At 37.1% G+C, this 27504-nt stretch overlaps 2 protein-coding genes across 3 annotated transcripts; both read left to right on the top strand.

The window, feature by feature from the left end:
- Positions 1 to 7473: 7473 nt before the first annotated feature.
- Positions 7474 to 8370, top strand: LOC142612351 (putative mitochondrial protein AtMg00310). Its single transcript, XM_075784453.1, has 2 exons — positions 7474 to 7947; positions 8065 to 8370. Exons 1-2 carry the CDS (start codon positions 7474 to 7476, stop codon positions 8368 to 8370), a joined length of 780 nt encoding a protein of 259 aa, XP_075640568.1.
- A 3165-nt stretch (positions 8371 to 11535) lies between these two features.
- LOC142614108 (uncharacterized) lies at positions 11536 to 24439 on the top strand. 2 transcript variants are annotated; one of them, XM_075786659.1, is made up of 10 exons: positions 11536 to 11906; positions 12006 to 12162; positions 13054 to 13167; positions 14747 to 14926; positions 15938 to 16017; positions 17100 to 17139; positions 17258 to 17365; positions 21651 to 21731; positions 22402 to 22524; positions 24111 to 24439. In XM_075786659.1, exons 1-10 carry the CDS (start codon positions 11695 to 11697, stop codon positions 24156 to 24158), a joined length of 1143 nt encoding a protein of 380 aa, XP_075642774.1. In that variant the 5' UTR covers positions 11536 to 11694; the 3' UTR covers positions 24159 to 24439. The 2 variants fall into 2 exon arrangements, 1 of the variants encoding a protein (XP_075642774.1); XR_012840360.1 differs by having other exon boundaries at positions 11550 to 11906; positions 21651 to 21782.
- The last annotated feature ends 3065 nt before the right edge of the window (positions 24440 to 27504 follow it).

Below are 27504 nucleotides of genomic sequence, written 5' to 3'. Positions count from 1 at the left end.
ATGTTTGATTCCATTTTCATATCAGTTTTACTGTTTATTTCCATTAGTAATATGATCATCCATAATATGTTTTTCTACCTACAATTAAATTCTTGCATTCCCCAAAATTTTAGAAATAGTATTCTATGAAATAGTTAAATCTAAAGGGTGTATATTGGTTAGATTACTAATGAAAATGGATAGCATGACCAATATTAAAAAGGTATCAAACATCAGGGGTCAAAAAAGTTAATCCCAAATTTTAAGGTCCAAAAATGTATTTTAGTCTAAAATCTTCATATCTAGGAAAGACAAACTTTTTAGATTTGACATAATCTGTCCCAAAACTTCCAATCTAGAAATTTCCCATCTGATTTGCTTGAAATCTAGCAAAAATTCTTGCTTGCAACATTCAGTTTAGGACATCTCTTCGTTGTTAGCTAGAAGGAAGACATGATAAATGATGGAATGGATTGAGCTAGGCGGTTTATTAGAGTACTCCTATCTGCCCATTGAAGGATGCTTTTTCTTCCATCTAAATCCATTCAACTTAGATTCTATCTTCTTCTCAAAAAAAAAAAAAAAAAAAAAAAAAATCTATCTTGTCTTTAGCAAATTGCAAGTCTTGGATTTTTGTGTCTAGTAAAGCGCCCTAAATAATTGGTGCTTTAGTAATTTGAATTTCTAAATAAAAAAAATGGCTCAAAAAGTTCTAGGTCTAGTGGACCCTTGCAATCACAAAAGTGCTAGCCAACTTTTGTCTTTGTTAAAGTACGGATACCAAGATTCTATTTGTATCTTAGACACAAGTACTAAAAAGGTATCTTTGAGATCCGTTTATTTTGTTAAAATTAAATTTTTTTTTTCCGAAAGTACTATAGATAAATGTAAAAATTAGATAAAATAGTATATCTCACTCATGAGTAGTACCAAAAAGTACAGTAAACCCATGAATAATAACAAAAATAAGTAAAATAATAAAATAAGTTGGCTTTTTAAGCTGGAGTCAAACGTAGACTAAATGTACTAATTTTTTATCTCTTTTTCTTTTCTTTGTTTAGTTCTTACCAGGAGTTAGTTTGTCTTCTTTCTCCAATGGATAAGCCAGTGAACTAGTGAGAGAATAAGAGAAATGAGTGTGAAAACAGTGCCAATATTTGCAAACCTTACTCCAAAGAATGGACGAGTCTTTTTAAAGGTGTACGAGGGATTGGTTCTAGTGGGAAAATCCTTCTCCCACAACTTTCCAGTCGCTTGCCCTCAAAATTCATCTAAGGAGATGTGTGTCAGCCAGTTGCGATTGCAACTACTAGTCTACATGTGGATGGAACATTCTCAATGACATTAAACATGCTGGTTTATGGCACAATAAATAAATGTTGATGTGAAAAGAGTTAGAGGACACGACTTTTAATAGGGGTGTTTGAATTTTACACCCCAAATTTCAGAAATTTCAAAGTGTAAAATCTAGAGAAATATAGAGCCCATAAGCACAAATACTCGGCACGGATTATAATCCCAAAGAACTCTAAAGAGTCTAATATAGTAAATCAAGAAGGTGGTAAGACCCTTGCAGGGATGGTACTTACTTTCATACAAGTGTTGCATAGCTTGTTTCTCTTTGTTTTTACTATAGTCCATTAGTGGTCTAAAGTAAAATCCTTCTTGTTCGGTAAGCAAGCAAGGGGGAGTTATTGTTTATCGTTGGCCTCTATGATAAAATCTGTCAGGGGCTTGAGAGGCGGCGGTTTACCTTATGGCGGATGTCAGCGGTTCAAGTCCGCTTATCTCCAACTCAAGCATGCTTAGCTGCGAATGGAGCCACTGATGGGCTGGTAGCGAGGTGATTTAATCACACACTGGAGTCAAAGTCTTGTTTGGGAGGAGGGAAAAACCTCAAATTTTCATTCCTCCTGAAATTGGGAGGAATGAGAGGGAATGAAATTAGATTTAATGAATTTTTTTACTAAAACTCCCAAAATACTCCTATATATTCAACCATTTATTTTAAAATAGGGGTCTAATAGTAATATTGTCATAAAATAATTCAATTTCATTCTCTTCATGTTACTCCCAAACAAGATCGCTTACATTCCATTCATTTTCATTCCTTTCCATTCATTTATTTTAAAAAATCCAATCAAGGTTACTTAATTCCATTCCATTCTTTTCCATTCATTTCCTTTACTTAAATACATTTCATTCCATTCCATTCCTTTCCATTCCCTTATGATCATTCCATTCCATTTCATTCCCTTCCCTTCCCTTATGAACTCCCAAGCGGAGCCTTAAACTCTCAAACAAGGGAATGAGCTTTCCATTTCCTCCATTAAAACTCCCAAACAATGGAATGAAAAAATATTCTAAAATTATTATTTTCATTCATTTCCATTACATTTGAATAGAGAGGAATGAGTGTTCCCTCCTATCCATTCCATTCCCTCCCACTTAAACTTCCAAATAAGGGAATATATTTTCCATTCCATCCATTAAAACTCCCAAACAAAGAAAGGGAAAAATATTCTAAAATTATTCTTTTCATTCCATTCCCTCCTCCCAAGCGGAGCCTAAGTGAGAAGGGATTAAATGGATAGGAGGAAACACTCATTCCTCTCTATTCCCTTAAAACCTCAAATTTTCATTCCCCTCGAAATTGGGAGGAATGAGAGGGAATATAATTAGATTTAATGATTTTTTTACTAAAACTCCCAAAATACTCCTATATATAGGACTTTGGCTTGTGCCATGCTGTAGCACCTTTCTCCCTCCCTGTCCCTAGAGTTACATCTCTATCTTCCCCGTTGGTTTATTACCCACACTCTCCAACTCTACATTACCCCACATCAATATAGTTTGCCTATCCAGTGCCATCTCTACCTCCCTTTCCCCTATAGAGGTCTTTGACCTTATTAGTCGTACTGAAAATTGGTCATGCTGAGATATTTGGCTTGAGCTCCCTCCAAACCAAAGTAACCTAAAGATTTTCGAGAACATCTTGCTGGGTAAAATCTTAACCTCTAAACCCGTGGGTCTTTCCATTGTTAATGATATCGTGCATAAAGCCTGGAGACCAGCGTTTCCATTGTAGGTCAAATGCGTCAACAAGAACGTATTTATGTTCTGTTTTCAACACGAGGCCGACCTCCAAAACGCCTACCAAAGAAGACCTTAGTCCATTAGAGGCAGTCACCTTATTCTCAAACCTTGGAGCTTTGAGTTAGCATGGCAAGAGATTTCTTTCTCCATTTCTGATATTTGGGTCCAAGTCCACGGCCTTCCTTACCTATGGAGATCTGAAAGTAATCTTCAAAATCTAGGAGCGATGGTTGGTAAAGTCCTAGAAGTGGACTTCGTAGGAGAGGGTAGAGGTACTTGGAGACGATTCATTAGACTCAGAGTTGAAGTGAACATCAAAAAGCCCCTTCTCCCTAGAGTTTTCCTTCTAAGGCCAAACCTCCTAGACTTGTGGATTGGTCTGAAATACAAAAAAATAGCTGACATTTGCTACGCCTTCGATATTATTGGTCATGAATGCCAAACTTGTCACGGCGAGATTTTTAAGCTCCATAACCCATCCGGTCACACCTTCAATGACTTAGGTCCATGGATAAGACCAGAGGATGATTCCATGCCAAAAGGAATATTCTCCACTCCTACCTACGGTTCAGATCAACAGGCAAATTTGGCTACTACACCTCCCTCCACTAAGGACGTATGTGTGTCTTTCTTAGCTGCCCAAGCGCACAGTCCCTCAGCATCCTATCCGTCACAAGGTACAACAAATTGTACTGATGCCGAGGTACACCCTAGCTGTCACTCCCCCTATATCCTCATCACACATCAGCAACTTGTGTCCCAACCAAGATAGCCCATTAGCTCAACCACACTCCCCCCCAACCCTATCTAAAACGCACGCCTCACTCCAAACAGCCCGCAATTCTGACCCACACTCTTTCAACCCACATACCCCAAATCACATTACCCAACCTAACCCAGTTACCCTAAATGACATCCTTCCCCTTTAAATCCACTTATAGCCCAACTTTGTATCAAAGCCCACAAAACATAGAACCTACATCTAAACTCGTATTCAATCCTCAATCCGAACACCCTAATTGTGCTCTCACAACCCCTCGATCAGCAGCCTCCCCTGAAGCAAGTACTCCCCACACCCTTAACCCATCCCTTCTAAATACCACTGACCAACCACCAGCAAATCTTAAGAGAAAGCTCTTAGAGGAAGACATTGAAGCATTCACTAAGAGATGGAAGAACTTAGATGGAAGCCAAGAAGCAGCGCAGGTAGATACCTACTTTGCCACCTTCCTTCCCCAGCTTGGAGGTGAGCAAATCATACTTGAAGATAGGCAGATATACAAGTCTCCAGAGGACAACAAATATTGTGGTGAGTCTCCCAAAACTTAATATTGCAACTCTGCTTTTCCCCCTAACCCCACTCCTTCTTCCCCAGCAGTTTCCTTTTCTCTCTTCCTTTATATTCCGATGGCCGATGAGGTGGGCCTTATCATGCCCCCAACGTCCCCATGAAAACACTAGGCTGGAACTGTCGCGACATCTGTAACGTCGCGACAGTTAAAGCCCTTAAGGCTCAAATAAAGAGGTCTAGACTTGATATCATGTTTTTAAGTGAAACAAAAGCTAATAAAGTTCGTATGGAGGAAGTTTTAAAATCAATTGGCTTCGCTGAGATGGTAGTAGTTGAAGCAAAGGGCTCTATTGGAGGAATTTGTGTTATGTGGAGAGTTGGGTTATCACTCCAAAAGGTTGAGTTCAACAAAAACCTTATTGCAGTTAAAGTCTCTGACCCTATTTGCGATTGGATGCTAATCGGGTTCTATGGGCTTCCCTACCTAGCAAAGAAGAGGAAAGCATGGGAAAATTTAATGGCTCTAATCGGATCTCATGACGGACTATGGATGTGCTTAGGAGACTACAATTTTACAATCAATGACGAAGAAATCTCTGGTTCTAGGAAGGGTACCTCTTTTGCCACCAATTATCTCAAGGAGCTCATATTTGAGTTTGAGGCAATTAATCTCGGGTATTCAGGTAACAAGTTCACATGGGCAAGAGGCAGATGGGGAAATTTTGCTATTAAAAGAAGACTGGATAGGGGTATTGCCAACATATCCCGGAGGCTTGCCTTCCTTAAAGCTAGCATATCACACCTGGGTGCAGTAAAATCTGACCACGCCCCTATACTGCTAGATACCAACCCAAAGGATAGCTTTGCTCATAGATCATTTCGATTCAAGGCAGCTTGGATCAGAGACAATGGCTGTAACACAATTGTTGAGAAAGCATAGAATGAGATCACCAATGGGTCGGCAATGGTGAGATTGTGCAAAAGGAAGGCAGCCACTAGAAATGCATTTTAGAAGTGGAACAAAGAGGTCTTCAAACGTTGCCAAGAGCAGATTAATAGGCTCTTAAGCAAAATCACTGAAATCCATAAAAAAGGCTAGCTTAGTCCAAAATGATAGGGAGGAAGTAAAATTGCAATTAGAGCTTGCTGAATGATTGTACAGAAGTGAGATGATATGGAAGTAGAAATCTAGGGGGTTATGGCTAAAAGAAGGGGATAGGAATACCAAGTTCTTCCATCTATCAACTATAATTCGACACAGACACAACAACATAGATGTAATCAAGAATGAGGATGGGACCTGGGTAGCGGGCTCCAATCACATTAGGCAGCACTTCTTACACACATACAAGGACCTTTTTGAAGAGGTGCAAGTCGATTTTCCTAATGATCTCGACAATCTCGTCACCCCATGCATCTCTGAAGAAGAAAATTAGTTGTTGAGTATGATTCCTACCCCAGAAGAAATTAAGTTCACCTTATTCCAAATGCATGATCTTAAGGCACCAGGCTTGGATGGATTCCCAGCACTCTTCTACAAGGAATTTTGGCCTACAGTAGGAGATGCGGTAACACAAGAAGTTATCTCATTCTTTGAAGTTGGTAGTATGCCTAAAGAGGTGAACAACTCTCTTATTGTCCTAATTCCCAAGAATCCCAACCCCAACTCTACCAACCATTTCTAACCTATCAGTTTGTGCAACGTGATGTATAAGATTATATCAAAGTTGCTAGTCTCCAAATTGAGGTCACATCTAGATAAAATCATCTCACCTTGCCAGTCCGCTTTCATCCCAAGTAGATGGATAGCAAAGAACCAATCGGTGGTCCAATAAATGCTTCACAGCTTCAAGGTCAAGAAGGTAAAATCTAGCTTCATGGCTATAAAATTGGACCTACAAAAAGCATATGATAGGGTTAATTGGGGTTTCATTCTAGCCATCCTATCTATATTGGGCTTCAATGATGGTTTTGTTAAGTGGATAGAAGCATGTATCTCTTCGGTCTCTTTTGAAATTTTGGTGAATGGAGGCAAATCCAAACAATTCAAGCCTAGTAGGGGGATTAGGTAAGGAGATCCCCTTTCTTCCTACCTCTTCATCTTAGGACAAGAAATCCTATCCAAAATGCTAGACCATGAGTTTCACTCTAAGAACATCAGTGGTGTCCAAGCTAGCATTGAAGGCCCTACTATGACTCATGTGATGTATGCCGATGATATTGTGCTCTTCTCAAAAGCAACATGCAGCGATGCAGCAAACCCAGGGCCGACTCAAGATATTGTGAGGTCTAAAGCGACTACTTTAAGTGAGGTCTATTCTTATACTTTGAATATTAATAGAATATTTATCTAACTTTTGGTTTTTTTTTCATTTAAAAAAATTACAAATTAAAACGAACCCATCACATTAGTCAATGACTATACAACTAAAATAAACACTATTTATTGAATGAAGTAACCAAATACTAAAAAATTATGGTTGAAAATTTTAATAAAGTTATATAATTGATATCTCTAAATAAAATTTGAGTACAAATTTATTTACTAGTATAAGATTAATGAGTTCTTTTAACATTTATGTGTGAGAGATTAAATGATTGACCCATCCAGTGAAAACATTTTTCTTTAACTGGTTTTTCTTTAATAAAAAACTACGTTTTATTATTGGTGAATATTTAGGACTTAATTAATACTTTCATTGGTACAAGAATATCTCTATTGATAAAAATTTAGGGGGCCTTAGGCAGTTGCCTATTTAGCTCACCCATTGAGCCGGCACTGAGCAAACCTCATCAAGAGTATTAATAAATACTGCAGTTGGTCCGTACAAGGTGTCAATAGAAGTAAGTTTGAAGTTTTCTTCTCCAAGCACACAAACGCCAACAGCAGAAGGTCCATTAAGCACCAACTGCAAATGAAAAGCCTAAAAAAAGAGGCAGTCTACCTTGGAGCCCCCCTTTTCCTATCCAGATCCCATACCAGAGATTTCAATTTTCTGTTGGATAAGTTAGAAGCTAAGCTCACAGGTTGGAGAAGAAATTGCTTATCTTGGGCAGGTAAAGGATCATTGATAAACTCTGTGGCATAAGCCATCCCAAACTACATTATGTCCTCATTTAATATTCCTTCCAAAACATGCGACAATTTGGACTCTCTCACAAGAAGATTTTGGTGGAAACCAAAGGCGTCGGGAGGAAGGTATATAGCTTGGAAGGCACGGGAAAAACTTTGCCACCCAAAATGCATTGGTGGCCTTGGTTTCAAGAAGGCTAAAGAGTTTAATTCGGCCTTGTTGGCAAAGGTTGCTTGGATGATCGCCACTAAGCGTGACAACATCTATATGAATGTATTGAAAGCGAAATATAAGGTTAGCCAAGATTGGCTATATAACGAACCCCCCAGAATAGCATCTCCTTGCTGGAGAGCAATAGAGAATGCCAAAAAGCTGATACTAAAGGGCGTGTGTTATCTCATTGGGGATGAGACTTCCATCAATGTCTGGATGGATTTGTGGGTACCTTGGATCCAAGGATTCAAACCTGAGCCAAGAGACCAATCATTTAGCCAAGTCCCTATCATGGTTTCCCAACTCTTTAATCTCGACCTCCACTGCTGGAAATCTAGCATCATTCACGAGCTCTTTAATCTTAAGTTGACACAAGCTATCCTATTTATACCACTCCCATAATACCTCAAGAAAGAATCACTCATGTGGGCGCTCGACTCTAAGGGTATATTCTTAGTAAAATATGCCTATAGAGTGTTAATCGAGCAAGACAAGAGTTCCAATCCAGCAGGCGTACCATGGAAGAAGTTATGGAAAGCTAGACTGCCTGAGCGAGTCAAAATGCTAATATGGAGACTAGGCTCCAATGCCTTCCCCACTAAGGACAACCTTATGAAGCGGCTTGCAAACGTTGACCCCACATGTATCTTCTGCAAGGAAAAGTTGGAATCTGGGGTGCACCTCTTTTGTGAGTGCCCTGTAACAAAAGCCATCTAGTTTTCCTTATGTTGGGATTTAGAGTGGTCTCTGTTCCCATCAGTGCCATCGATGACCTAGCCAAGCTAATCATTGAACCACTAGAGTCCATACTTCCGGCCTATGACCATTGGCTCATCACTCTTAAATTTGCTCTCACTATGGATGAAATTTGGAAACTAAGGAATAGGATCATCTACCAGGAAGGCTAAGTGGACATCTGCAAATTTGCCCAAGTAATGCAACAAAAATACCTTGAATTCTCCAATTTGTTCCTGGACAACACTCCCAACACTCTTATGACTCCACCCTCAATGTGGACCCCTCCCCCTTGGGTTGGATTGAAGTCAACGTGGATGCGGCTCAATTAGGTGCCAAAGCTTCTCTAGCTTTGATAGCTAGAGACCATAGAGGAGAAGTGATTGGCGTGTGGGGGCAATGTCAAAGCATAAAGTCTCCACTCCAAGCTAAGGTAGCGGCTTTGCAATGGGCCGTGGAGACTGCTAAAAGGGAAAAATGGTGGCTGGTCATGATCGAAAGTGATGCTAAAGCTTGTATAGACCCCATCATCAACCCTCTAAGCAGCCCTGCTTGGTCCATAAGCACATACATAAGCAATATTCAACACCTCTCAGCTTCCTTCAATACCATCCTCTTCTTTTGGGTTAGAAGAAACTGCAATTCAGCAGCCCATTCTATTGCCAAATTTGCTATTAGTTCTAATGTCTTTCTTTTTCAATAAAGGTAATCTTCCACGTGCTTTAGAGCTGGTTTGTGAGGAAGATTACCCTATTTGTAATTCCTTTTCTATTTAATGGAATTTGCAGCTTATCAAAAAAAAAAAAAAAAAGATTACTTACATAAAATAGGGGTCTAATAGTAATATTGTCATAAAAAGATTCCATTCCATTCCATTCCCTCTATATTTTCTCAAACAAGATTACTTACATTCCATTCATTTTCATTTATTTATTTTAAAGCATCTAATTAAGGTTACTTAATTACATTCCATTCTTTTCCATTCCTTTCTCTTACTTAAATACATTCCAATCCATTCCCTTATGAACTCCCAAACAGAGAGTAGTGGAGAAAAGAGTAGAGGAAAATGGTTATCCTCCACCTTATTTGGATGTTTTTTAAATTTTTTTTGATGAGTTTTTAAAATTAAGTAAGGGGGAAGGAAATAATTAGTCTTTTCATTTGTAATTTTGTTAATATAATAATAGCAAATTTGGTAATTTATTTGGTCAAGTATTTTTATGCTCCACTCTCTCTCCAAATCTTTCCAATTTGGGGGAATTAAAAATGAAGGGTTAGAAGTAGTTCAAACCCCTCTAAAGCCATCCAAATTCCTCCTCCTCCTTCTTTAAAAAATAGGTGTAAATGCACTTTTAGTCCATACATTTTGCACTTTTTTCATTTTGGTCCCTACATTTTGTTTTTACCACTTTTAGTCCTTAAACCAATTAACGAGTGATATTTAGGTCTTTTTCGTCACCTAACTAACGGCAAAAACTGACGTGGCTGATGTGAGCATTAAAATATTATTAAAGAAATTATTTGGCATTTTTTAAATGCCAATTTTTTTAAAAAAAAATTAATTACTCAATTTTAATTAAAAAATAAAAAAACAAACAAAAAAAATTATTTTCTTTCAAACAAAAATTTTACTCTCTTTTAATTAAAATGAATTTTTTTTATTCCAAATTTTTTTTTTTTTTTTTCAGAAGAACATATTCATGTTCTTTATGTTCTTTATGTTCTTCCCCGTATATGATCATATCCTTACCAAATTAATCCTTATTTTCTTATAATTTTCTTTTCCTTTCTTGTACTTTCTTTATAACCAAACACATCAAAACAAAACAAATTAATTAAATGTTTTTTTTTTCCAGAAGAACGTGTTCATGTTCTTTGTGTTTTTCCCTATAATTAATTTCCAGCAAAAAACAAACCCTAAACCCAGATCCTAACCAAACTCCAAATCCATATCCCCAGTAAAGCAAACCTTAGCCTTCAAACCCATAAATTTTCTTGGCAAACTAACACAAGAAAAACCCACTGGAAAAAAAAAATCATAAATCACCACCACTGAATCAAAGAACATAAAGATCAAACCTAAGCAAAAGAATAGAAACCTAGCAACTAGCAAAGCACCACCACCGAATCAAATCATCTACTACCACATCAACGAAACCACTCCCAAACCAAACCAGCCAAAGAATAGAAACCCAGCAAAACACCTAACTCATCCACTCCCAAACCAAACCATAATCAAAGAAACTTCCAATACCACAACAAGTTAACAACTTAAAAAACAGAAAAAATTTCAAAATGCAAAATGTCCAACAAACGCCAAACCCAAATATTTAGCAAACCCTAACCCCAAATGTCTAGAAATGTCAACTTCTTTCTCCTCAGTGCATTTGGCTTCCCCAAAAGTTGTCTCCACCGGCTCCTCAAAGCCCATTAAGAACCGTTCATCACTTCATATCTCTGCTGCTTGCACATCAACGGCGGAGAGGCCGACTACTAGGTCCCACACTACCACGATAGCGGTGGAGTGTGGCGGAGAAGAAGGTCAAGCTTGTGAGCTCTGGCCATGGAGCTATGGTGAACAGAGAGAGAGACTTTGAGATTAGAGAGACTTTCCATCCATGGAGGGTGAAGAGAGAGAGACTTTGAGAATAGAGAGAGAAAAGGGTTTTGTTTGTTAAATGTGATGAATTTTTGTGTTTAGTTTGAAAGAAATTCTTGATTTTCTGGGAAAAATGTTGATGATTGGAGAGAGGACTTAGATGCATTATTTTGAATCTTCCATATTTTAAATTTCTGAGCAATCAAAGATGTTTAGGGAAGAACATGAAGAATATGAACAGTCATGTTCTTCCCAAAAACTAATGATTTTTTTTTTAATGTTTGTTTTAATTTAATTAATTAATGTGTGTGATTATATTATTTTTTTATTCCACCATCGGCCACGTTAGTTTTTGTCGTTAGTTGGGTGACGAAAATGACTTAAATATCACGCGATAATTGGTTTAAGGACTAAAAATAATAAAAACAAAATGTAAAAACCAAAATAAAAAAAATATAAAATATAAGAATTAAAAATACATTCACTCCTTACAAAAAATATCCAAATAAAGTAATTTAATTTATAGTCACTCTCTCCCTCTCCCAGCATCTAAACATAGCATTAGAGTGCAGTTTACTGTTATAAAAAATTGAAACCACATGGAATGTTTATCCAATTGACGCACAAGCCCATGGATTGTGTTTGCATTTTGGCAAATTCAAAACCCGCTCTCACTCACGGTAACGAGTAACTGTAAAACAACCGACATGGCCGAGTTCCAGTCCGAGTCAACGAGTCCTCTTGATCCGATTTTCGATCTTCTCCTCTCAGTCGGTTATGCCGACGCCCGAAAAACCGATATCTCGGCCTCCAAAAGGCTCTCCGACGGCCTCGTCTGGTGCGTGACCGCCGTCAACTCCGATGGTCCCCGGTTCGACGAAGTTCCCGACGACGAAACCCTAACACAACAGGAGGAAATGCAAGTAACTCTCTCTCTCTCTCTAAGAAACAGCGTTTACGATATGATCGCAATGAATGAATAATCAAGTTTTAATTCTCTTCGTCGTTGATGTTACAGTGAAATTGGGAAGCAGGGGATTGAGGAATCTCTGAGATCGATGGGATGCCCACACTCTCTTGAAGCTTCTCAAATTGAAACCCTAGACTGCAATGCCGTTTTCCCTGTTGTACAATGGCTTGTTAATCGGATTCGTCTTAGCCTCAGTGATGATGAGGTAACTTTTTCATCAGTACAATTGACTTTGACTAATACATGTATTGCATATTGCAGCACTGAAAGCTAGCTTATTCGGATAATGTGAGACAATGTATTGCATATTGCAGCACTCAAAGCTAAACTTATTTGGATAATGTGAGACAAAAAGTTAAAAAGCGAGCTTATTTCAAAAATGCTGAAATTTAATAAATTATTTGAAATAAAGCTGAGACAAAAAGTAGTGTCGGACCCACAAATGGTACATAAAAATAAGCAAAAAGCTAGATTTTATAATCAAATGCCAAACACACTAGAGTGAATAAGGGTAAAGGGAGGGTGGATCTTATCTGGTTGTGGCCATAGTAGTCCCTATTGGGGAGGAACCAATGCTTGAGGGACACTGAGACCAAAAATAAATTTAAATGAATTGAAAACTTAATCTTGAAACCTTAGTTTTTCTAGGATGTTGTGGGTGTTTGATTTTTTTTTTTTTAGTTGGAAAAAGAAAAAAGTTTAATTTAACATTATGGTAGTTTTAATATTAGGAAGCATAGGTTACTTAACAATAGACATTCCATTGAAGAGGAGGAACATACTTTCAATGAAACTGAGGGAGGAATTGAACAATGATTGAGATGTTGATTGGAATTTGGGGGGAATTGGTGGTGGAGATGTTCTATATTGTATATGTAAAAGAACTAGTTCTGGTTGAGGTTCATGTAATAAGTTTTTTTGTTTTTTATGTTTTTAGTTTTCTGAATAATTTCTGAGCATGATGTCTTAGCTTTCCTGTTGAAGTGATATATATCAGGGGCATTATTTTAAACAATAGATTTTGTGGTGTTTGGATTGATATGAAGACCTCTGGTCATTTTAACCTTTCTCATGTTCTTTATTTGCTCTGCTCCAGAATCAACAAGAGCTCAACGTTATGAACCAACTCAAACTTTTACGAGAAAGAATAGATAAGGAGGGTGCTAGTATTGCTGTGCAGAAATTGATATCACTCATGGAGTCATTAAAGGTGTGCTGTCTTTCTGCTCAGTGAGTGTATTCAGAGGTCTTACTCAAATGTGAAATCTATTTATGTCTGCATCTTCATTCATGTGATTTACTAAATTTTCCATTTACACACATCTGGAAGAAGCCATCACAAGGACTGTGCTCCATGATGCAGTTTCTGCCAAAAACTGCAGAGAAGCCTGATCCCCAATTCCCTATCAGTCATCAGACCGTTCTCTCTCTCGATATTGGGGAATGCTTTTCTAGGTGGAGTTAGGTCTGAGGTCTCCATGTCAATGTTTATGGGTTCTCCTATATGTAACATACTGAGAATCACCAAAATTTTCATCATGGTTAAAACAGAAGGGATGAAAATATTGTAAAATCTTGAACACCATATCTTATTTCTTGATGTCAGATTGAACATTAGAAAATCACTAACATATTTGGTGACCGAGATTGTGATTGATCTGTCTTAAGCTTTAATTGAAGAACCATGAGGTGCCTTTGAATGATTTACCCCTTTTATTGCATCTATGGTCTATATTATATACATGTGTGTCTGTGTTTATGTATGTACATGCATATTATATATATGTGTGTGTGTGTGTGTGTTTACTTTCATTGATGAGAGAGAGTCGCTTAAGATGGTTTGGTCATGTGCAAATGAGAGTGAGTAATGGATCAGTAAGAAAGAGGAAGTTTATCTAAGTTGAGGGAATGAAAAAAGGTAGAGGAAGACCAAAACTCACATTAGTAAAAGTAATAAAAAATGACATGTCAATTAAGGGAGCATCAGAAAATGTGACTCTAGATAGAGTAGAATAGAGGCAAGGGATACGTATGGCTGACCCTAACTGATATGTTGTTGAGTATCCATAGCTGACCCCAAAATTTTGGGACTAAGGCTTTGTTTGTTTTTGTTGTTGTTGTATATGTACATGTTTATGTATTCAAGATTTGGAAAGTGTTTTTTAGACACATTAGTGGCTGATTCCCATGAGATTTGAGAGTTTCAATGAGTTCAGCTAGAAATTAGAGTCTTGACGACTGCTGTATGGTCAAGTCTTTTTTTACTGTTTGCCACCAAAATAATATCTTTACTAACATTATAGATTATGTCTTTTGTTTTTGTTTTTGTTTTGTGTAACATGTTTAAATTGGAATAAAGTAATCTCTATTCTAGAAAACATGGATACTTCAAATTAGTAATCGTTTCCATATTCGATACATAAACTCTTGGATACCATGAGATACTTCTTTAACTTTTTTTTCTTTTTTCTTTTAAATAAAAATTCTCTCCCTTTCTATCACTCAATTTCCCTTAATGAAACAAATAATTTCTCTTAATATATATTTTTTCTTTTAAACTAAAACTTATCATAATATGCACGTAAAACATTAATTATGTATTAGTTCGGTAAAGCATCCATTATGGGACAGAACTTGCATGTACTAGTTTGTTGTATCAATTTCCTTGTCAGTTGACAAGAGAGATTCTATTCTATGCGTAATCTTACTTTGTATCCTTATTCATTAATCTTGCCTCATTTATGCATTTCATTTAGCTGTCAATGCTAATTATTGGAAGGTTTGTTCAGCATCTGGAACGGCAAGAATCTGAATTCCAGCCCAATTGTAATGTAACACGTTTGGACCTGCAAGCTGAGGTTATTGAATTGGAGGGAAGAATAGCAAGTGGCTGCGACAGCAAGAGTCTCTCTCATAGTCTAAATCAGTCTTTTATTGAACCATTGGAGAAACTGAATTCAGCAAAAAAGGTATAAAAATTTAGTTAAGAAATCTCATCTTTTTATTTGTTTAAATTTCCTTTTGTGGCCAAAGAAAGTTAAGGCACAAGTTCAGGTATAATCTGCTTTTTAGACAATTTAATTAATTGATCAAAGCTGGTTCATTTCCTTTCCTGGAAGTATGCGTTATTGTTATCTCATTCACATCTTAATAGTATTTCTATAGAACTGCTTAATAGCATTTCTTATCTCATCCACATCTTAGCTTTGAAATATTGGATGGAATTAGACCCTCAATCTCCATTTGTAAGTCCCACTACTCAGCACATGAGTGACTTTGTTAGCCTCTCTAGGAACCCAAACGAAAAGAACACTCACTGAGATCACTGGCCATGCTTTTGATATCATCTAAAATTGCTCCAGACTGTCAAGATGTACCTGCAGCCGGTCTTCTAATGGCATCAATACACAACTTGGAATCACTTTCAATCTCTACAATCGGTAGTTCCTCTTGATCACTTGTAGTGCCTATCGAATACTTTCTGCTTCAGCCGCTTCTGGAAACACAACTGTGGTCATTGTTTTTAAAGGATATACTACTCTACCTTTGCAGTCTCAAAACAACAGTGCTAGACGTGCCTTATCCAAACCAACAGCAGCATCTAAACTTTTGAAAAAAATTAACTATCCATTTCATGATGCTACAATTGAGGAATTATTTCTCTCTTTGGATCCAAGTGTATTTAGTAAAGTAGGGTTTTTTCATATAAAAAGACTGCCTCTTCAATTTTGACATATCAAGCTTATCATCTAGAATTTTTTTATTTATTCTTTTGTTCCTTCTATAATTTGGCACTCATGGTAACAGGCCTGTTTTTATAAAATATTATTTTAGAAGTTTGAAAAAAATATATTACTCTCTTGTTTCATATATTTGACTTCTCTTTTGTGAGAAAATCACCTTGATGTTAATTATCCCTGGCATAAAAAATCATCAATTAATAATAAACTTAAATAATATATGGTTTATGCTTCTTGTAGGAACTTGCAGCTAGATATAGGGCAATTGTAGCAGTAAAACGGCAACTTGATGATGTGCCATCCCAATCAGAACTCATCCAGTATGTTGTTATTTTTGTTGTTCCTGACTTCATATCACTTTTTTTATTGACATTTTATTACTCCTTAAAATTTGATTGTTTCTGTTGCATTGAGATGGTTTCATACTTACATGGGGTTTGGTAATTACAAGAATTAGTTTCAATTTAATGGTACTGTAAGTCTTATTGAACTTAAGGACCTTTTACTAACAGAGGTTTTAGTGTTTTACAGAGCAGAAGCTCTCACTATCCAACTCCTCCCTTCTAAGTTATTGGTCTTCTCAAATTGGATTTCAGTGCCATTATTGGGACAAATATCAGAATAAATAGTTGAAAATAATCCTAAAAAAATCACATTATTATATTCCTATTTTTTTCTTATGTTTGGCTACTTCCATTGTGAAAGTCTTTAAAATTTTGAGCAGGTCTTGATTTTATTGTCTAGGAACAACTATAAAGTTGTTTCTTCATTTGGACCTTCTTTATCCATGGTGACTAGTTGCTTTTGTTTCTTTGAGCCAAACGTTACAAAGTCATCTAATTCAATTTCCCCTTGTTTTCACCTCATTGGGGACCCACTTTATCATGATGTGTCTGTTTCTCATTCTATTTTTTCTTGTACCACCTCACATCTATGTTACCATCCTAATTTTGGTTGCACTCGTTTTGGGTCATACTCTTATGAATCTAAGTTCTTCAAATGCTGCAAATGCTGCAAATGCACTTATCTATGTCACTTATCCATATCAGAATTTATGATTGCCCCTTTTCTATGTACATTTAAATTAGAAATTTTTATTTTTCCTGAAAGCTGGCAAAAGTGCAGTTGTACCTAGAAAAGTAAAGCTTTAAAATCTGTGCATAAACAAGTAAAGCTAATAAGCTAATGGAAAAAGGCTAGAAGCTAACCCAAATGCACATCAGTATCTTTCTTTAGTAAGTAATACAATTTAAATAGAATAGAGGAGATATCTCATGTACACATTATGTGTACATGAGAATCTCCTGTTTTCAGTTGCTCATACCTTATGGATGGTAAACACAAGATTTCAAAAGTAATCACTTTTGATGTTCTGCTTACTTTCTTTATAAATATATTGCAGGTATGAACGTCGATTTTCTGAACTATATGTCCATATCCAGGTTTAACAACAGTCTTTGCAGTCAATTGGAATGCCTTTTTTCCCCCCAAGCCTGCATTAGTTTGTATGTTTTCTCTAGCTCTTATATAAATTTATGCTAGGGTATTGCTACTGTGCAGGAAAAACTTCGACAAACTCGTAAATGTTATGGTACCTATAATGCTCTTTTGGAGATAAAGGAACTGATGCTAAAAGAAACATCCTTGTTGAATTCAATAAGTTCACAGGTACAGTCAAACAAGACAGGAATATATTCTATATTCTAGAATATGCTCTCTCTCAATATTGGTGCAGGAACTGAATCAAATGATTGCTTTAGATTGGTAATTCCTCAAATTTGCTGTCTCATGCAGAGAATCATGGCAATTAGGATTTCTCCTTATTATGTCATATTGGATAATTCCTTTACTAGTTTGCTTTTGTTTAAAGGAACAATTAATCCCGGTTAGACTTTCTGATTCTTGTCTTACTTTAGTGATGGTAGATTTGGTAATTGATTACTGGGGCAAATTTTCTGCATAATTTCAAATTCAAAATCTAAGCCACTGGGTCTTGCTTGCATGGTGCAGTCCTGCTTTAGATAGAATGTGGCTATACCTAGCACATGAGGTCCATTTGGTAGGATGGAAAAATGGAAGAATAGTAAATATTAGAAAGAAAGGAAAATGGGAGGATAGGAATGATCATAGTTTAACATTATGTGTGCTTGGTATACTTATTATATAATGTATGTTTGGTAGAAGAGATAGAAAAGTGGGAGGGAAAATGGTTATACATTTTCTTTGTTTGGTTGAGAATAAAAATGGAAGGAAAGAAACTTTAATTTATATCAATATAAAATCATGCCCTTATAGTATAAAAATAAATGTTTTTCAATTATTTTTCTTATCAAAGATAAATATGCAAATCATATGTTGCTTCAGCAAATGATTTTAAGAAGTATGTCTCAAATAAGTTATGGGCTTGTTGAAAATACAATTGAAATTGGTCTCATTTATTAGATTATTATTGATGAAGTGTAAAGAATTAAACTATCCTAGAGATTTTATGCAAAGTGAAAAAATAAAAAGTATTCTTTGTTTTTTGTTTTTTTTAATAGGAAAAAGTATTCTTTGTTATTTGGTCAATAATGTTGTTTTTTATAATTATAAGATCAAAACATGTTATATTATGTAATTTGTATCTGCTTCAGTACATAGCCAAAAAAAAAAAAAGGTCCACTCTGAAGGAAATATTACAGCACATCCTCCAATTAGTTGAAAACGTTGGGTGGCATGTGCATTAGCCAGTGTTTCTCCTAAAAGACAATTAAGACATGGTCATTCCATAGCCAAAATTACCACATCCACCCATTTCACTTATCTAGCTTCATTAAAAACAAAAAGAGCCTTCTCTTCTCTTCTCTTCCCTTTTGTTTTCTTCCTGGTACAGGTCAAAAGAAAACCACAAAAGAATGATTAGAACAAAGAAAAAAGAAAGAAAAGTCTGAACAAAACATCTAGCTAATAGTAGCTCCATATGCTGTGCATGAAGGATGTAGCCACTGTATTGGCTAAGTGATGCACATCAGACAAGACCCTTCAGAGCACTCTCTCTTCTTTTTCTCTCCCTTGTTCATCATTAAAAATGATCAACAGCCATCAATTGGTAAAGAATAATGGTTAAGGAGGCTTTGTGAAATGGGTATAAGATCTATTGTGGATGGGATTGTAAACAAATTAGTCCAGGAGAAGAGAATTTATATAGGCACTAGGAATATAGGGCTTTTAACAGGAAAACATATGTAACTTGTAGAAACAATGACTAGGAGAATAAACATAGTGTGCCTCAGAGACTAAGTGAGTAGGTGGGAAATCTAGAGAAATTGAACATACATAATATAAATTAGTATGAAAAAATAGAAATGGAAGGAAAATAAAAATATAAATGGGATAGGATAATCATAGATAAAAATCTTAAAGAAAAAGTTGAGATTTGGAGGATAGGGGATATAATCATGTTAATAAAACTTGTTTTAGGAGAGGAGAAAATTAATATAGTAGTGTATACATTCCTCAAATAAGGTTGGAATAATCCGTTAAGAAAAAATATAAGGAACGCATGGATAAATTGATTAAAAAATATTAAGAAAAAACGCTTTTATTGGAGGAGACCTGACTAGTCATGTTGGAGAAAATGGTGAGTTTTTTTGAAAGAATTCATGGAGGTAAAAGGAGATGGAGTAAGGAACAAATATGGGGATGCTATTCTAGAGTTTGTGATATGTGATTTCATATTAAAAAACACTTGGTTAAAGAAGAGGAACTCACGCTTAATTACTTTTAAAAGTGGGACAAATGTTGTCCAATTAGATTTCATTGTTACTCAAAAAGTTTATGTTAGATGTAAAGATTGTAAGATACCAAGAGAAAGTGTAACTACTCAACATAGGTCAGTGATACTAGATATTTGTATTGCAAAAAAGGAGATAATAGACAGATAAACCCAAAAATTAGGTGGTGGGGTTTGAAGCTAGAAACAAAAGGCGGTCAAAGATGAAATGATCAAAGAAGGCAACTGAGATCGAGATGAAGATGTAGACAAGCTGTGGAATGAAATGATTGGTTGTATTAAAAGAGTTGCTAAGAGCACTCACATCAGTTTTTCTAAAATACAAAAGTGTACAATTTTACCTTTAAAATTACCCGCATTAGCTCCTCAAAAATTGTGCAAATTTTCAAAAAGCTACAGTAACCGTATAAAGATACATGGTTAATGTTCACTTGTGCATCAATATTTAATTAATTTCTCTCTCTTTCTTTCTATTCCATTTTGTTACTTGCTTCCTTCTTTTTCTTTTCCCTCCGTCTATGACTTTTCTCTTTCTCTTTTTCTTTTCTTTCTTTATTTCTTCTCCTTAATCTACAGTCCTGGCTCATCACCTATTAGCCACCACCACCACTCCAATTGGTGGCTCTCCTTTGTTTCCTACCCATTATCTTCTCTCTCAATTGAAAACCCATAATAGAGTAGTTCATTTTCCTCTTTGGTGCTTTTCTATTTTCTGCTACCATGCCCACCAAGATTCAGAACTTTGCTAGAAGTGCGAGTGACTGGGTTTACTGATTTTGGTGGATTGATTTTGCCGCTTTGGCACATGAGGTGGGGGCTTTGGCTAGATTGATTTTGGTGGTGGTTTGCTTAGTGGTATCTTGGCTTGAATTTGTTGAGATTTGGATGTGGGGTTTTTGGTGTAGGAAGAGAGGCTGTGATTTGTGTCTGTAGAGGCTGTGATTTGGGTTAAATTGTGTTTGTTTGGTGAGAAAACAAAGAAAAAAAAGACAGAAATAATGTAAAAAAATAAAGGAAGAATTAATATTATATTAAAAGAAAGTGTAAAATAGATGATCTAATGTTGGTATTTTTACAAAGTGATTGTGTAAAATAGAAAAAGTAGGTTTTAAGTCTAACATAGACGAAAATTTTTAAACGGACTGATGTGGTTGCTCTAAGGAAGTACTTGGAGAATCTAAAGGATGTGGGTGACTGACTAAGGAGATCTGTACTGCATTTAAAAGTACATCTAGATACATGGTTTGCATAATTCACTCCCCATCACCCCCCTTACCCCACCTAAATCCTGGATGTTTATGTTTGAAACACCAAGAAATGCCACATTTGACCTAAAGGTCATTGGTGAACAAGATTTGGGCATACTGTTATCTAATTTACAGAATTTGAGATATAGTTAGACTGCATTGACTTACCACCTATCTTAATTTTATTTAAGCAGTTTCTGATATCTTGATTTGATGTGTAGTGCAACTAACTATAAGACTTAAAATGATAGACCACCACCTTGGACTGTTAAAGCTCCCTAAAATTTCAGACCCATGCATTTAGATTGAAATCTTGTCTTGGTTACAAACTGAAGATACTTATGGGCGTTTGTTTCGTTGTGATTTTACATTACATTATAATATTATGTTATTGTAATCTTACATGAATGTAAGCTTAATACAAGAATACAAGATTACATTGTTTAGGAAGGTGATGAAATTAAGATGATATAATATATTTTATAATTTTAAATTATGATAATGTTAGAAAAAATAAAATAAATAAAAAACTTTAGTGTCACATTTTCGTAATGTACATTACATCAAGGGCATATCACAACGAACCAAACGCCCCCCCTTATAGTAGTAGTATGTTGTCCAAGAAATTGAAAAATGTGGTCAATGCCACATTTGTGCACAGGTTATTAGTTTTAAGTTCTGCTTCCTGGGTTAAAAGAAAATAGAAATGTGTTTTGTGAATAAAACTGCAACATTCTAACATACATGTGATGTTAATATACATGGTTGGACATACAAAAATCTTCATTATTTAGTCAAATAATATGACTATCTAGAATGTCCTGAACTGTAGTGTAAAGTATGCTGCTGTTTTCAGTAATTTAATAATGTTGCAAGGGTTACAGCCTTTCTGTGCCAGCATAATTCTCACTACTGTCTCCTCGAATTTCTACAGTTCCAAGATGCCATTACTAGCACTGCTGGTCGCATGAAACTGATTGATTCCATGGAGGGAATTGTGAAGAGCAGTCAGCAGGTGATTGTAATTCCCCCCCTCTTCAATTATGAACTTCAAAGATGAAAGAAGGTTTGATAGCTTCTTGGGCAGATCTCAGAACCTCTTGCTTTCAGTATAATCAATAGATCAAATATCCATAATATCATTGTCTTTATATTTTCTGTTCAAGATACTAAGGAAACAACCTGACAGTGCTTCATTGGTCCCTATACTTGTTATGAAGAAGAATTTACTTCCTCCAGAATGAGATGCATATGTGGTTGGATTTGAAGATCATTGTGTTTTATTTTTATTTTTTTTATATATATATATATATAAAAAGAACTTATTGCTGTTTCCTGAGAGGTTGTATTTTCTCCCTTTTTCTGTAAGTCCAAATTTTGCAACTACACTCTTCGACCTCCGTTACATGAGTGGACATTGTATATCAATTATCAACTAGCAATAAGTTTTGTTTTTTTTTTGGGTGAGAAAAGTCTTTCTATCTACTATCATTTGGTCAACTAATATCCGTTGGCGAAATGGGGGTTGGGGAGGGTATCCATTGGGCCTTTGCTATAGACCAATGTGATCTTCATAAAAAATCGAATAATGTGAATATAGGAATGAATATCAAACTTGTTTTGGCACTTTTCTGTGGAATTGCTTTTAATCATTTGGAGTTCTGACTAGTGTGTCCATTTTATAGAAACTAGACAAGGTGCAACGTGGGCTTCTGGAGGAGCAGAAGGTTTGTGATGCTCTCAAACAGAGATATGCTGTAGCAGTTGCAGAGCAGAGACACTGCTACAGTCTCTTAAAAGCTTTTCAGGTAAGAGCATCCACATCAGTTCTTTCATTTTACACATCCATTTTTACACTAAAAACCCGCTTTTTCTATTTTACACATTCAATTTCACAAAACACCCACATCAATTCATCTATTCTACCACTTCTTTTAATTAAATAATCAATTTTATCAAATTTTTTATTATTTCCCCAACCACCCCCTTTAATACGCGCACGCTCTCTCTCTCTTCCCCATTTTTCTGATTTTTTGCTCTCACTCTCTACCCACTCTACTCATTTCTTCTCAGATCAACCCACTCTACCCATCTCCCTACCCACTCTACCCATTTCTTCTCTACCCACTCTGGCCTTGCTCCTGGGCCGCGCCACGGGGCGTCGCGGCCCGTTCATGCTGGTGCGGGAGACGGCGGTGCTCGAAGCCCGTGGTGGCCGATCTCTCTAGCTTCGATCCGATCCACAAGCACCGATCAAATCCGCTCCACAAGCCCGTGGTGGCCGATCTCCCTACCGACCGATCTCCCTAGCTCCGATCCACAAGCACCGATCAAATTCGAGATCTCCCTAGCTTCGATCAGGCTCCAATTAGGCTCTAATCAGACAAGACCCATCTCGGTTAGATCTCCCTAGCTCCGATCAGGCAAGACCCACGAGTTCCGATCAAGTAAGACCCACAAACACCGATCGTTTCACCGTCAAGCACCGATTGCTCCACAAGCACCAATCGTTCCGATCAGGCACCGATCTGTCTTTGTGTTTTTTTTTTTTTTTTTTTTGAGCAAGTGTATCTCTGTTGATTTGTGGATGTGGATGTGGATGTGGATGTGTTTGTGTGTGGGTGTATATGTGTTTGTGTGCATCTGAGGAAAAAGAAGAAGATGAGGAGAGAACTGAGTTTGTTGAGCACGGACAAGAGAGAGAAAAAAAGGAGAGAACGGGAAAACAATAAAATATTGAATGAACGAGCTACAGTAGCCGTGTATATTTACACGATTACTGTAGCTCGTGGATGGTTTTGCAAGATTTTATACAGTTTTACAATCACTAGTGTGAGTTTTTTGACCAAAATGTGTAAAATGAAGGTTTTTTTGTATTATAGAAGATTATAAAAGAACTGGTATGAATGCTCTAAGCAGTGTAATAGTAATGACGCAGCAATTAGACGTTATTTTGATAGATTTCAAAATATATATAAAAAAAAAACTTTTGTTTTGTTTTTTTGTTTGGTTCTGTCTCTCTCTCTCTCTCTACTGTTTCAATATCTTATCACCACACAGCTTTCTTGCCATTTTTTTGAAAATTATATTTTTATAAAAAAAGGACTGTATGGTTGACCAAAAGGTTTCTTCATATACCATGTGCCATAAATTTCAACTGATTTTTTTGGTGAATTGACCTATAGCAATACTTCATTTTCTCTGGGTTAGTAGATGTCAATATTTATGTACTGTTAGTCATTTTTTCACCTTTAGTCACTACTCGGTTCAGTACTTTTAGATACAATACTGTTAGTTTTTTGTTTGGTTGTTCAACTCCAAGCCCAATTGCTTGTAGTAGCTCTGAGATTGCAGATTTTACTTGCAATTTTTAATTGAATCTTTCAATTTCCAGGAGGAATGTGCAATGAATGAGAAACTGCGGTGCCAAACTTCTATCTAGAAACATTACTGTCAGCTGTCCGCGTGCTATCAACTTGAGTGCTTTTACCTGTTGGAGCAAGAAAGAAAAGAGAGCGAGTGACTACTATTGGGAATCACTCGAAATATAAAATCATTTTTATTTGGGTTTCTAAATGTTCGCTGTATGGCTCTTTAGTGTTATTTTCGTCGGCTATACCATCGATTAATGTGTATAATTTTACTGTTTGGAATAAATCAAAATACACAAGAAACTTATATCAGCAATTATTATTATTATTATAAACTAAAATTTCTATCAAATTGGTCATTCTGCAATTACCAAAATATAAAATTGCCTTAAGACAAGCAACCTCATTGTTGAAAGATAAATAAAAATTACAGCATATATTTGATGACTCCATCATCAATAGAGGATAAAATTTGAGGCCTTTTATATTGATTATAAATCTAACTTGATTAGAATTCAAAAATTTTCATGAGTATTTCTCCATTTCAAGGACAAAAACTTTTTTGATTATATCTACCAGTTCAATTCTCATGCGATAGTGTTTCTTTACTTAGCACTACTTTCAATTGTTTTTACTTAAGAAATATTTCGGGCTTCTTCATGCTTGTGCATTATGGGGATTATTATTATTATTATATTAAGAGGATTTAGAAAGTTAATTATTGTTTTTTTTACTGTAAAAAATACCCATAATTTAATTAATCTATTTTTATTCCTTAAAAAGAGAAATAAGGTTGAAGTTGTAGATTAACTAAAATTTTTCCACTACCCTCACACTTCCTAGCCCCACACTATCTCACGGTTCTAACCAAAAATAAGAAAGAAAGGCTACCCACCCATGGTTCCTGTGGGGAGTAAAAGGGCCTAAATGGGCATATAGGCCTTTGGGCTGTAACGTGGAGGGCCGACCTGCTCTAGGATTAAACTCTATGAGTCGGCCCATACGTCGAGGGTCAGAGGATACAGCTGAGGACGAGCTTCTCCTCGAAAAAGTCCTAGAGAATTCAAAGGTTCATTATGAAGGTCAAAACACAACTTTGGAAGGACCAGTGGTTAAAAGGGGACATCCTGAATCTTCTAGATGCACCAGTATTAAAGAAAATATCAAGAATAAAGGCTGCCACCTCCGCATTAAAGGCTCTGCACCTACCTCCCTGGCCGCATTAATGGAGAGGTGACCCTTGAACAGTGAGGTGGAAACTTCTAGTCACTGTTCAAAATGTATTAGGGAAGGAAGTATAAAAGGGGAGTAAAGACCAAAGAAAAGGGGGGGATCGAAGAACTAAGAAAGAAATTGAGAAATTGTAATCTTGAAACAAGAAAGAGAAATAACAAAGTAGTAGTCCTCGGCACGATTCTGAGGAGATCCACTTGTCATTATCAATCGTTATTTACTTGTGTTTGCTTATAAAAGCCTGTTATCAAACTCCCAGTACTTCTAATCTAGGTTTCAAGCCCACACTCTACAAATTTTATTGTTTAAGGCTCATTGGGCCTGAGCCCGTGATTGTCTTTGGGTCCAGGTACAATTGTGCGCTTACAATTGGCGCCGTCTGTGGGGAATCTAGTCTAGAAGAGGTAGGGATACTATGGCAGGCTTAGGTGCTCACCATGCAGAGTCACAGGGATCACAGCTGCAGGATCATTTTGAGCGTCTTGAGCGTCGAAGGGATCGTGAGGGAAGCGTCCACACAGAATATCCAGGGGCTAGCCATACTCATGGTGGGGGTAGCACCACCCACGAGGAGGGTTCTAAATCCATGCAGAAGGAAATCAATCGTTTGAAGAGAAAGTTACGTCGTGCTAAACATAGGTTTTCACCGTCCTCATCTAATCCTTCCTCAGAGGAGGATAGGGGAGATGGCTACAGCTCGAGGTCGCGCTCCCCCACCAGTGCAACGTCCTCCGGTGAGGAGGACGACCAGCCAACTCGCAGGCGTAAGAAGCTTCATTCTAGGGGCTTAGGCAACAATGCTATGAGTAGGGCGTTGCACCAACTCTCCAAGTCTCCATTCACACGGAGGATTGAGAAAGGAAGGCTTCCCAGGAGGTTTACCCAGCCCACTTTTACCATCTACAATGGCTGGACTGATCCGGTGGAGCACGTGAGTCACTTTAACCAGAGGATGGCGGTGCACTCTCACAACGAGACCCTGATGTGTAAAGTTTTCCCCTCTAGCTTGGGACCTGTTGCTATGAGGTGGTTCAATGGCCTTAAATTGGGGTCCATAGGTTCGTTTGGGGAGCTTACTAGAGCATTTGCTTCGCGGTTCATTACGTGTAGCAGAGTACCTCGGCCATTAGACTCGCTGTTATCCATGACCATGAGGGAAGGGGAGACGTTGAAAGCATACTCCGACCGTTATTGGGAGATGTTTAATGACATAGATGGCGACTTTGATGAGGTGGCGCTTAATACCTTTAAGGTAGGCCTTCCCACTGATCACGACCTGAGAAAGTCTTTGACTAAAAAGCCCGTCCGCAGTGTACGTCGCCTCATGGACAGTATTGACGAGTATAAGAGAGTGGAGGAAGATCAACAGCAAGGAAAGGGTAAGGAAAAGGTTATCCCGCAGGAGAGAAGGGATTTCAGGTCGGACAGATACCACAATAACAAGCCGAGGAGAGATTACGTTGGACAGTCCGCCTCGGCAGCACCTCAGGCCGTGAACACTGTATTTCGAGAACCGGTACATCAGCTGCTGGAGAAAGTTCGTAAAGAACCCTTCTTCAAATGGCCTGATAAGATGGCAGGAGACCCTGTGAAGAGGAATCAGAACCTCTTTTGCCAGTACCACCAGGATGTGGGCCATACTACTGAGAATTGTCGGACCCTTTGGAACCACTTGGAGCAGCTTATCAGTGAAGGAAAACTGAAGCAGCACCTGTGCCAACCTAGCGGGCAGGGCAGTCAATCTGGTTCAAACAATCAGAGGAATAATACATCTCGACCGTCTTTAGGAACAATTAATGTTATTTTTGCTGCACCTGGCAGGATCGGTTCGGCTCCCACTAGGGTGATGGCAGTTTCTCATTCTCAGGCCGAGGATACAGGCTGCAGGCCGAAGAGGTTGAAGCTCAATTTGCCCGTCTTGGGATTTTCTAAGGAGGATAAAGTAGGGACTATCCAACCCCATGACGATGCTCTTGTAGTTACGCTCAGGATAGGGAACTATGATGTGAGGAGGGTGATGATAGACCAGGGCAGCGGTGCAGATATCATGTACCATGATCTATTTAAGGGATTGAGATTGAAGCTGGAAGATCTTACCCCTTATGACTCGCCGCTTATAAGCTTTGAAGGGAGAGCCGTTGTGCCGAAGGGACAGATTCGTTTGCCTGTTCAATCCGGCTCAGA

The sequence above is a fragment of the Castanea sativa genome, chromosome 10, assembly GCF_040712315.1.
Source record: "Castanea sativa cultivar Marrone di Chiusa Pesio chromosome 10, ASM4071231v1".
In the NCBI taxonomy this organism is placed as follows: Eukaryota; Viridiplantae; Streptophyta; class Magnoliopsida; order Fagales; family Fagaceae; genus Castanea; species Castanea sativa.
Note: the sequence above shows the minus strand (reverse complement) of the source record. Positions and strands in the feature narration are given on the sequence as shown.

Coding starts and splice junctions, on each gene's coding strand:
- LOC142614108 (XM_075786659.1), top strand. CDS start 11,695: ATGGCCGAGTTCCAGTCCGAGTCAACGAGTCCTCTTGATCCGATTTTC. Junction 17,140..17,257: donor AACTATATGTCCATATCCAG/GTTTAACAACAG, acceptor GCTACTGTGCAG/GAAAAACTTCGACAAACTCG. Junction 17,366..21,650: donor TGAATTCAATAAGTTCACAG/GTACAGTCAAAC, acceptor GAATTTCTACAG/TTCCAAGATGCCATTACTAG.
- LOC142612351 (XM_075784453.1), top strand. CDS start 7,474: ATGTCCTCATTTAATATTCCTTCCAAAACATGCGACAATTTGGACTCT. Junction 7,948..8,064: donor TTAGCCAAGTCCCTATCATG/GTTTCCCAACTC, acceptor TAATACCTCAAG/AAAGAATCACTCATGTGGGC.